Source organism: Panonychus citri, unplaced genomic scaffold (genome assembly GCF_014898815.1).
Source record: "Panonychus citri isolate SS breed McGregor unplaced genomic scaffold, ASM1489881v1 Contig00094, whole genome shotgun sequence".
In the NCBI taxonomy this organism is placed as follows: domain Eukaryota; kingdom Metazoa; phylum Arthropoda; class Arachnida; order Trombidiformes; family Tetranychidae; genus Panonychus; species Panonychus citri.
In genome coordinates, this window is record NW_026515499.1 from 328,633 (window position 1) to 340,677 (window position 12,045).

At 35.2% G+C, this 12,045-nt stretch overlaps 2 protein-coding genes across 2 annotated transcripts; both read left to right on the forward strand.

Annotated features, from left to right (window-relative positions):
- The first annotated feature begins 2,336 nt into the window (after positions 1-2,336).
- On the forward strand, positions 2,337-6,276 carry LOC128387856 (uncharacterized). Its single transcript, XM_053347132.1, has 2 exons — positions 2,337-3,836; positions 3,915-6,276. Exons 1-2 carry the CDS (start codon positions 2,338-2,340, stop codon positions 4,969-4,971), a joined length of 2,556 nt encoding a protein of 851 aa, XP_053203107.1. The 5' UTR covers position 2,337; the 3' UTR covers positions 4,972-6,276.
- Positions 6,277-9,063: 2,787 nt separating this feature from the next.
- On the forward strand, positions 9,064-11,990 carry LOC128387811 (exosome complex exonuclease RRP44-like). The gene is given in 2 exon segments (XM_053347086.1): positions 9,064-9,673; positions 9,676-11,990. Coding segments are annotated over 2 exon segments (2,556 nt in total). The 5' UTR covers positions 9,064-9,196; the 3' UTR covers positions 11,755-11,990.
- The last annotated feature ends 55 nt before the right edge of the window (positions 11,991-12,045 follow it).

Below are 12,045 nucleotides of genomic sequence, written 5' to 3' on the forward strand. Positions count from 1 at the left end.
GTTTCTTTCCGTCTTTACAACTAACGATTTGCTAACAGTAGTAAAGGTAAACTAAAGGCACATTAGGGCGGGACCTAATATTTTTTCGTCGGAATGGAATAAAAAGGGGTGGGGAAGATTAAGTTGGAGAATTCAAATATTTTGAAACGAAAATTGGCGCGAAAAGTGTATTAACTTAAGGATGGCTAACAATACATGATGAAATGTTTGAACATAATGAATACTACAATAAATGAAGATTTCATCATCATGATTTGAAGGACTACCTATAGAATGAAGTACCAAAGGTCACACTCAGATAAGTCTCTTATTCTTCAATCCTCTTAAGTCGTTTACTTCTGAAATGACTTGGGGATACACCAAATGATAGTTAATGAAACAGATAAGTTTTAACCTCTAGCGTAGCATCGGGGTGATGATATTCCCTCCCGTAATAACCTTAAGGACAATAGAAAAAAAGGTTTATGAGGCTCCATCTCATACAATCGAATCAGTATAAATAAAGAGCGATTGTCAATGTTAAAGTCATTCCTCCTCAGTCAGTCTTCAAGTTGACATCTCCTTTATTCTCAAAGTACTACTACTTCAACTTCAACAAGTCAACATGTCTTTTAGAACTGTTACCGCCAATATTCGTGTTCTTTTGCAAACCTACGGACCAATGATGGGAGGTCAAGAGGAAATGGATGCTCTAGTGGACTATGTCGTGAGTCTAGGTGAATTCGATTTGACTCAACCACCTTAAAACCCATCTTATAGTGTCGCCTATGAGTATGCTTCGGAATTCCGTGGGATTCCGGCCGAAATATTTGAAAGGGAAGGTTGGCCTGCTAGTTGGTTAGCTGCACGGTGGCCTGGCTAAGTTCCAAGTGAATCTACACCGATAGAAGGAGGTCCAACACCACATGACTGGCTTTATGAGTACGACTCGTTCGGTGATGAGATACCAGCTGAATATTTTGAGAGAGTAGGTTGGTCAGAGGAATTGATTAGGTACCGAAGACCAAATTATCATTGTTCATTTAACAACAACACCAACAACTACAATTACTACTCTCTCTCTCTCTTTGTGACCATCACCATCAACAACAGTTTAATCAACATCATCTCCACCACCAATACAACCATCTTCATCAACACAAATGATGCCAGTCGGTGAAGTGCTCGACCTCCTCTACCTCTTCAGATGTGAGCTAGAGGACAATAGAGAAAGAGGTGACTTTATTGTCGACCTCTGGCGATGTTATCAGGGGGTTAAAGATCGATATCGATCACCCCAACCATCACGGTCTCCATCGCCTTCACGGTTACAATCACCATCGCCATTTGTTTCTCTTGACACTCTCGCTCTCATTGTTGGTCCATCGTCATCATTATCATTATCACCACCATCGACACCAACAAGACCAATCCAATCCTCGACGCCATTACCATCACGTCTCCCTCTTATTCCCCAATTACTCCTCCTCCGATGATCCCTCTTTTAACGTTTGTTTGGGATAGAAAAGGGTGAGACGAAGCGATTACTTGATTCAGATTTTCATTTTGATCAATAGGAAAAAAGTTATTTAATTTAATAAGATTTTCTATTTTTTTCATTTTGAGGAAAGATTTACAAGTTTTTTGGCGGGAAAATTCATTTACCAACAGATGGTTACTATTATTCCCCCTTTTTCAAACAAAGAGAAAAAAATATTAGGCCCCGCCCTAATGTGCCTTTAGTTTACCTTTACTACTGCTAACATTAAATTCCGATATTTGCATATTATTATCGTCAGAATACAAACGATTGAGATAAAAGTCCACATAAATTGGATACGATTTTCTAAACTCGTGTCTTAATCCACCAAGTCCAACTCTCAATGGATCTGAATTCATTTCTCTCGATGAGTCAGAACTAAACGAAAATTCATATAAAACATGAAAAGAGGTTGACTGATATTGGAATAAAAAATTGAAATCCAAACACTCGCTTCATGAATTTGAACATAACAATCAACATCAATTGAATATTTACTGTTCGCAATCAATAAAAACTGCTGAAAAATCATTTTCAATAGTAAACAAGATTAGTTGATCATTTATAAGTCTACTTTTTTTAAATAAACAATCAAAGGATAATATTTAAAAACGGGATACAATTAATCAACTACAAACTAACCAAATCTATCTGGTTAAACTCTTAATGAAAATTGATTGTACTACAATTTTACTACAATTAAGCTGTTTGTTTGCATTCACTGTATCCTAAGTTTAATCAATTATCATCCCGATTATTTTATTTATAAAATTTGATTTTCACTTGAAATCAATTGATTTCAGTTAATTGGCACGAAAATGTTGCCTCAACTATTTTTCGCGCTTGTGTTAATTTCTCAACTTTCATCTAATGTAAACTGTTACCTTCAAATTCATGAGTCAAGTGTTTGGATTCCATATTCTGATGATAATATTTCTCAGCCTATTTTCATGTGGCATATGAATCGGGGTTTTCTACCGACACAATATTCATCTCTACAATTGAATACTGATCCAACCAATGTTAATAATCCTAATTTCTATCAGACTCTTAAGAAAGCCTATTCGTTATATGTAAATTCAGAAAGTACTGATATTTGTATTTTATTACCTGTCAACAATTCTATATTCGTACACTTTGAATTGAACGAAACTATGGCCACTCAGTACAATTCAACTACGAGCCGTTGGTCAACTAATCGTTCTCGAGCTGTTCTGTATGAACTGACGAATGATACAACTGTTGAATTCCCTGGAATTGGTGTTAGAGCGGAAAATATTTCTGAATTGATTTTGGTCACTTTTCGTGTTTCAGATTGGCTCGCTGAGGTCAAAGGGCATAGAGTTGCCTCCAATTTCGATAGTATTACCACGCATTGCGCTTTCAATCATATGAATAAAGCTTATAGTGTCGGACGTCGTACGCATCGCGATGGCAATGTCGTCGTTTTCGTTTCTCGAACAGTAGTAGATGATCAAGTACGATACATGGAATTGGGTTCGCACCAATTTCGAGAAGTTTTTGGTGATATGTCTATGGTTCAGTTTGTCGCTTCCGATTACATCCTTCAGCATGGTAATTTCTCGGTTGCTCAGTTACTCTTTGTAAGTTATCAAAACGACTCCGATGAAATTGTAGCATTTCAATTTTCAGAAATAATGGCCAACTTTGATGAATTTGACAGAGGATTGTGTTCTTTTGATTTTACAATATGGTCAAGAGGTATCGTCACTGATAATCCTACATGTTTACGGTCTCTGATCATGAGTAGGTCTAATCGCGGGGATAGAATCGCAAATTTCACTATACTTCCTAACCAAGATAACGATAGCGAATATGTACTGAAACTCTGGCCAATGAATAATTATATGAGAATCAATTTGGATAGAGATGGTTGGGGTAAAATTGTCGATTTTGTCGCACTTGCAATGACAGCGATGCCTGGTTATCTTCTTTTGGTTCTTACAGCGAATCACCAATACACACGATATCGATTTTCAATTCATTACGTTGACTCTGATACTTTCCGGGTAACTAATCATCCAGATGAGGTAATAATTCCATACAATAGACGTGCTGATCATGTTAAAATCTATTATCACGATAATCCAGTCCCTCAAGTACTCATTACGATCGATCAATTTCATTATCATACAAACATTAACCTGTGTCCACTCTTGTCAAACTCTTCTTGTCTCGACTGTACAACAACCAAATACTTTGATGATGGTGAGAATGAAAGATTTTGCCAATGGACACAAAGTGAAGAAAGTCAACTTGGTACTTGTTCGTCAGGTTCAAGTTTAATTCCTAAAAAGTAAATATAACATTTGATTGATTCATTTCGATCCCCACAGATTAATTATTGACCTTTTTTCGTCCTTCCCCATCTCAGTGTAAATGGCACAAGAGAAAACTCGTGTGTTCGTGTCACAGATTTATACGCAACTAGGTCATTGTCGAACGGGTTTGACATGGATATTAGTGTAGAGGGTTATGGTGAATCTTCGGCATTGGCCTTTCCCTTTTTAATCGATTTTGTTGGAACGCAAGATGTGCCAGAATGTCAATTTGTTCGATTCGAAGACTCAACAGTCTCATTCAAATGTGATAAAATTCCTAAAAGAGAGAACGAAACGGAAGGAGAAGTCAAGCTCGAAATTTCGGTTTCTCGTATTGTCTCATCGAGAAACGAGATCTTGAGCTGGCATTTAGCAACTGAACCATTTTATATACGAAGTTCTTCTAAATTACCGTTGATTATAGCTTCGATTTTTGTGTTGACAATAATCGGTGTAATTGGAATTTACATTTTTCAAAACAGATTCAGAAAAGGAGGAAAAGTTACACGATTCGGTTCGGGTATCAAACTTGTTGGTCAAGGTAAAGCTCAGTTAAAATCTGGTTCAGTGTTATCAATCTCTTCGAAAGATATTTTAGCTGTTAAATCAAAGAAATCTCAAATCGGCTCATCTAAGGCCAAATCGATCTTAGAACTGAGAAAAGGTAGTGGATTAGGTAAGAGTAAAGCCAGTTCGAAAACTTCATTGTCTATGAAATCGAGCCAAAGCAAATCGAAATTGTCTCAACTTAAACGTAGCTCAAGCGTTGGACCAGTCGATTCAAAGAAATCCCAAGTTTCCTTAGCTCGTGCCAATTCTGTCTCAAAGGTCAAATCAAAATCCAGCTCCAAGTTAAAATCTTCTATCGCTCCTAAAGGTAAATCTCCTTCCAAAGTACCTGGAAAAGTTCTTGGTAAAAGTCCAACGAAAACCTCGAAAAGTGCATTGATGAAAAATATCGCACCGACTCTGGGGCAACTTAAATCTAAAGTATCATCATCATCATCTTCATCAATACCAGTGAGCTCGACATCGATAGTTGGATCAACATTATCGCAACAATCAATTGCTCCAAAGAAAACCAATTCACCAAAAGAAACAAAAAAATGATTCATGAAAAATTTCATGGAAACGTATCAACATTTTCACTTCCTTTCATTCAGAACTTTTCTCAAATCGACCTATCCATTTAATCTTAATCAATCAATGTTTTGATTAAAATTGCAACTAGAATATAAAATTTACTCATGTACAATCAACTGAACAACTCATTGAATTTTCAGAAAATCACAATCAGCATAATGATGATAACCAATCAGTTAAAATCATAACTTTTGTATCAATAATATAATCAATTTGTTACAATTTAAGTTAATCAGAATATCATATATAATGTTTACCGTTTTTTACGTTAATTTTATTGCAAATTCCGATTAAATCTAATATTATATTAGAAGAAAAATTTAACCTTTAATCTTAAAAAAATCTCTTTTGCAATTTACTTTTTAGTCTTTTTAGTCTTTTTCTTAATACCTTTGGATTCTAAAACTGACCCAGTGGTGGATTTAGACTTGAATTGGTGTAAAAATGGAGATTTAACCTTAGAAACATTTTTACTGCGATCTGATTTAAGGACTTTCTTAGATTTAGTCTTGGGAGTTTTCGAGTTGCTAATTGCTTTCAGAGCTAATAAAGATTCCGGTGCAGATTTGATTCTGAGATTGGAATCAGTTTTCAGTTTTGATTTGAAGACTTTGATGTTTCTGGGATTATGATTAGCATCTTGTGATTTCTTTGATTTTTTTTGCATCAAAAAATAGCCAGAGAGAGACATTGAAACAATGATAATGATAATGATTAGAACTGCATAGATTGACGATTTTGATGATTCAGATAAATCATTGGACTCCGTTGAAGTTATACTAGATTCTGATGTGGGCGGTTGCGTATCAGGAGGATTGGTTGTAGATTCAGTTGTTAGCTCGGTTGTTGGGTCAGTTGTTGGTTCAGTTGTTGGCTCAGTTGTTGGGTCAGTTATTATATCCGTTGGTTGTGGGGTGATTATCGGAGTCGTGGTGGTTATTAGTTCGGTAGTTGTAGTAGGCTCTGTTAAAGTACTGTTTTCTGTTGAAAGAAGATGTGTACGTGCTGTGAATCGATTGGTGTTTTCATAATTAGATGTTCTTGACTCGATAGATATTTGTTAGTAGTGCATAATCTCCATATATTACTTGAGAGCATTGTATCATGAAAATTGAACCATTTTGTTCTGCTGCACGACATTCTTGTAAAGTTGTCGTAGCAGTGGCAAGATAAACGCGAAAAGAAAATTGTGCAGATATTGTTTCATGATAACCATTTAAATCTGAATAGATGATGAAGGTATATGTTAACGGTAGATAGACTGTTGTTACTCTTTCGAATCTAAAACATGAATTGTTGTACGTTGTCGAAAATGAATCAGTTCTGAAAAAAGAATTGCAATTTTATCAGCTAAAAGTTAATAAATCAGTTGTTAGCTGAATACTCACCTTATTGGTTCTGTGCTTGTATCAAGTGAACAGGTACCTGAATGAGTATCTGTGCCATGTGACCAACTACAGAATCTGTATGATGTACGATTGACAAACACTTTGGTGGTTATACAATCGAGACAAGAATTTGATAGAAATGGACATAAATCGAGTGGTTCGTTGTAGTGATATTGATTTAGCGTGATCAGTACTTGAGGGTATGGGTGATCATAGTAATAGATTTTCGTTTGATTATTTGGACGAGCAGAGAGACTGAATATTCGTTCATTTGGATGATTAGTTATCATATAATTAGAGTCAATTGAATGAATTGAATATCGATATGAAGTATAACCAGTATTAGATGAGAGAACCAGAAGAACGTAGCCCAAAGTCGCCTTTAAGGCCAACGGAACGAAATCAACGATTCGATTGAAATTGAAATTCGCCGCGAGAATATTAAAAGTACGATAACTTCCAAGTTCCCATTCTCTCAGAAAAAACGAATACTCTGTGTGAGAGTAACGCACGCAAGTACTCGCACGATCCAAGTGAAGGTTCGTCCAAAAACTCGAACCGAATATACAGTTAAATCTTTCTCTGAATGCTGGAATCACTTCTGACAATGGAAATACAGCTAATCTATCTGATACATTTCGATAGGTCATGAAGAGTAACTGAGAAAACGAGAGATAATTCATTCGGAAAGCTAAATCAGAGTAAACGAATTGAACTTTACTAATATTACCAAAAATATTGATAAAATTGGTCGAATATTGTTCGTAGTAAACTATTTCATTAGTGGTAGAAGTTTGAGCGATATAATAAAAAGTGGCCCCGTTTCTTTGAGTTCGTGACCCGAAAGTATAAACTTCGTTCTCATGTTTAAACCCATGAAGAACAGTCATCGATCTGAACGATTCGTCAATAGAACCGATTCTAACAAAGGTAATTGATCTATCGAAATTAAACACCATGAGCTGAAATTCTGTTGGTCGATTCACATATCTCTGGAAAAATGTCACCATTGCAAAGTTCTGACTTGTCAGGGGAATCCAACGAATTCGACGTCTTTCTATTACATCTCTGATAACTCGGTCGGTTTTTAGCGCAAAATAATCCCTGACCAGAACCAGAAATTCCGCTGTCAGCATATTATCTTGAGAATACAAAAGATTCGTCGAATGGTTCGCATAAACCGAATACGATTTCGTCAGATTGAGTATCATTCCTCCAGGTCCAACTCTCGATGGATCTGAATTCAGCTCTCTCGAGAACCCAGTCTGAAGGAATCCATAATCCGTATGGAACATGAAAAGAGGTTGACTGATATTGGAATATAAAAGCGGAATCCAGACACTTGATGGATGAATTTGAACATAACAATCAACACCAATTGAATAATTACTAATCAAAACAATCAACGAAAACAGTTGAAAAATCATCTTCAATTGTTCAAATGATCATTTGATCATTTAAAACTCTAATTTTTTTTGCATAAACAATCAAAGGATAATATTTAATTATCGATGGGATACAATTAATCAACTACAAACTAACCAAAACTATCTATCAATTAATGGAAATTGATTGTACAGAGGTGATTTCACTTACAATTTTCAGATATGTAGGTAAGCAAGTATTGAACTCGTGTCATCTTAGATTAGAGTTCACGATAATTTATGAAATAACTTATTTCGAGTAAGTGTTAACAATTAAGCTGTTTGCATCCACTGTATCTCGAGTTTAATCAATTATCATCTTGGTTATTTGATTTATCAAATTTGATTTTCACTTGAAGCCAATTGATTTCTGTTAATTAGCAAGAAAATGTTGCCTCAATTATTTTTCGCGATTGTGTTAATTTCTCAACTTTCATCTAATGTAAACTGTTTCAGTTTCTCGTAGTGCCTCATCGAGAAACGAGATCTTGAGATGGCATTGATTAACTGAACCATTACGGTTACGATGAAATTGGGTTATTCAAGAATCTCAATGGAATTATAAAGCGAAATCCAAACACTTGATTCTTGAATTTGAACATAACAATCAACACCAATTGAATAATTAGTAATTATTAATTACTACAGATCAATAATTATCTCTGTTAAATCATCTCTGTCTCTTCTAAATTGCCATCTACTGGATTACACGGTAGAGTAGTTTAACAAAATTGGAACAAATTAAGGAAATTAGAGTTTATAATCATAGTAGTTAATGAGAAATAATCATGAATCAACTTGGTGATTTTTTTTCATTCATGTGAATTTCTTTTGAATTTGGCGCCAAAAAACCATATGGTCAATGCTTTTGGATTTTGTTTCCAAAACCAAATTGAAATTGTTGGTTTTAAATCTCTCATGTAATTAGAGTTAATTTAATGATTATAAATTAAAGTTTAACATTTTCTTTTGTGCTCATTGTGAATTTATGACCATCATGATCAGTTTCGATCGTAAAGAGGTTGACATGATGCCAAAGGCTGGAAAACGCGATCATTTTATCTGAAAACAAGAACCGGAACCATAGTGAAAATTGTCAGAGAATCTTATCTCCGTAATGATATTCCTTGTGGATTTGATTGTTCAAATTGTCCAAAAGATGATGTTACAATTAAATTGGATTGTAAAGGTCGGGCTAATGTGTCTAAATTGATTCCAAATGGTCACCTGTTAATCCCTGATTTCCATGTGTTGAACAATCAATTAGATGTACTTGGTAGCAGTTCATTTGGTGAAAATATTGTCATTTTTAAAACGGATTTTAATGAGATCCGGTCAAGCAATTTATCACTTTTCAAACGATTAGTTGATGTTAGAGAGATGAAAAATTTTTACCTCTTTGAAAATCAATTCAATGAAAATACTTTCAGGGAAAGAACACCCAAAGAATCAAGAGATGAATATATTTACCGATTAACAATAATCGCTGTTAAATGGTATGAGAATCATGTTGGAAAAAAGTGTAAACCAATTTTAATTGTTAACGATGAGAAAACCAAATCAAAAGCAATCGCCGATGGAGTTACTTGTTATACTATTGGAGAGTATGTTGAAAGTTTACATGATAATGTTGAACTTTTGGATAAAATTGTAAGATTGGACGATGAACCGATGGAAACTGATCAACAATCAATTGGATCAACGAAAAAATCAAAATTCTTGTATACAGAACATGTTCCGTTAACATTAATCCAGAAAGGAATCAAAGATGGAAAATACTATCAATGTAAATTCAACACTAATCGTGACAATTATCTGGAAGGATCAGCTCATATTACTCTGAATGGTGAATCTGTAGAGTTTTAATTAGTGGCCGTGAGAATATAAATCGAGCTGTTAATGATGATATTGTCGCAATTGAATTGGCACCCAAAGAGGAATGGAAAAGTAAATCAGATTTCGTGTTAACAGCTGATCTATTAACTGAAGACAAAGATGAAAATGAACCTGAAACCGGTAAATTGGAAGCAACGGAAAATGAGACTGATCAAAGTGCTGATGGACTTTTAAAAAGGCCAACGGGTAAAGTGGTCGGAATCATTAAACGCAATTGGCGGCAATATTGTGGCATAATTAGGGAGAGAGATGCTGTTATTATGAAAAACACTTTGCTAACTAGTCACTTTTTTGTACCAATCGATAGACGTATACCAATGATTAGAATTGAAACTCGTCAATATGATACATTGAAAAGTCAGCGAATTGTTGTCGCAATTGATAACTGGCCAAGAGATTCCAAATTTCCCAGAGGTCATTATGTGCGAGCTTTAGGTCCAATTGGAGATAAAGAGACGGAAAACGAGATTCTCCTATTAGAACATGATATTCCTCATTTATCATTTTCCAAAGCGGTCATGAAATGTTTACCTAATCCAGATGAATGGTCAATTTCACCGGAAGAAATTAGCAAACGGCAAGACTTTAGATCCAAACCAATCTGTTCCGTTGATCCACCGGGATGTACCGATATTGACGATGCCTTACATTGTATTGATTTGGGTGAAAATTTGTTCGAAGTTGGTGTTCACATTGCCGATGTTTCTTCATTTGTACTTCCCAACACAGCTTTGGACATTGAAGCGGCCAATCGAGGGACAACCGTTTATCTAGTTGACAATAGGATAGACATGATACCCACCGTGTTGAGTTCAAACTTGTGCTCATTAATGGAGGCTCGAGATCGTTTAACTTTCAGTATTATTTGGAAGATGAATAGTAAAACCGCTCAAGTAGTTGATACACAATTCTGTAAATCAATTATAAAATCTCGTGCTGCATTGACCTACGCTGAAGCTCAGCTTCGAATTGATTCCAAAAATATGACCGATGAAGTGACTAAAGGATTGAGAAGATTAAATAATTTGGCAAAAAAACTCAAGCAAAAACGTCTCGATAATGGAGCGTTGGTTTTAGCTTCTATGGGTGAGGTTAAATTTATCGACGTGGACTCGGAAACGGCGGATAATGTTACCAAAATTGAATCGAAACAACTTCAAGATACTAATTCAATGGTGGAAGAGTTCATGTTGTTGGCCAACATTTCGGTGGCCGAGAAACTTTACCAAGAAGTACCACAATTGGCGCTACTTCGTCACCATCCCAAACCAAGTCCAGCCAATTTTGATGAGCTTGTTCAAGCAGCTAAATCACACGGATTCGAGATGGACGTTAAAGACGGCAAATCCCTATCGAAGTCACTCTCACTTGCCAAAGATCCTAAAAATTCATTTCTTAATTTAATGATCAGAATGATTACCACTCGATGTATGACCCAAGCCCAATACTTTTGTTCTGGTAAAATGGCCGATCCAGAAAATAATTTCATCCATTTTGGTTTAGCTACACCAATTTACACTCATTTCACTTCACCCATTCGTCGATATGCTGACCTGATTGTACATAGACTGTTAAGCCATGTCATTGGTGACACTAATTTAGATCCAGTACTGACCAATTCCAATAAGATTGAAAGTCTTTGTGAAAACATCAACTACCGACATCATCAAGCCCAATTAGCAAGTCGAGCGTCAATCAAGTTACACACTTTAATTCACATTCGAAGTGCGAAAAAGCCACTAACCGAAGATGGTTACATATTATTTGTTCGTAAAAATGCCTTACAAATTTTAGTCCCTCGATTAGCATTCGAAGCAACTTATTTCTTTGATAATCTAACCGATTGGGAATACGATGGAATGACCTGTAGTGTAAAGTTCGCAAAGGACAACATAACATTGAAACAATTTGATCCGGTTAAAATTAAACTCTCACTAATTGACAAAAGTAACGAGTTTCGTAAAGGAGTTGAAGTGATTCATGTCCAACTGATTCAACCATTGATTCAGTTAAATGAAACTCAAGTTTCACCATCAACATGATGCTAATCATTGGAAACTTTTTCATAAATAAACTTGGACAATTTGTATCAATAACTTACATGTAATAATAATTTACTTGATTGATGATGATAGTTTATTATCTTCAATGACAATCAGTATTTTTCCAACTAACAATTAACAATATCCCATTAAACTGAACGAATCCTTTACCAAATTTGTGACAGTTTTTCAATCACTTGATGAAAATTAAATGTCTTCTAAATATTTTCTCGTTATTTGGACATTTCTAGTTACCATTGTAAATTGTTACCTGGAAATTAATGAATCTGA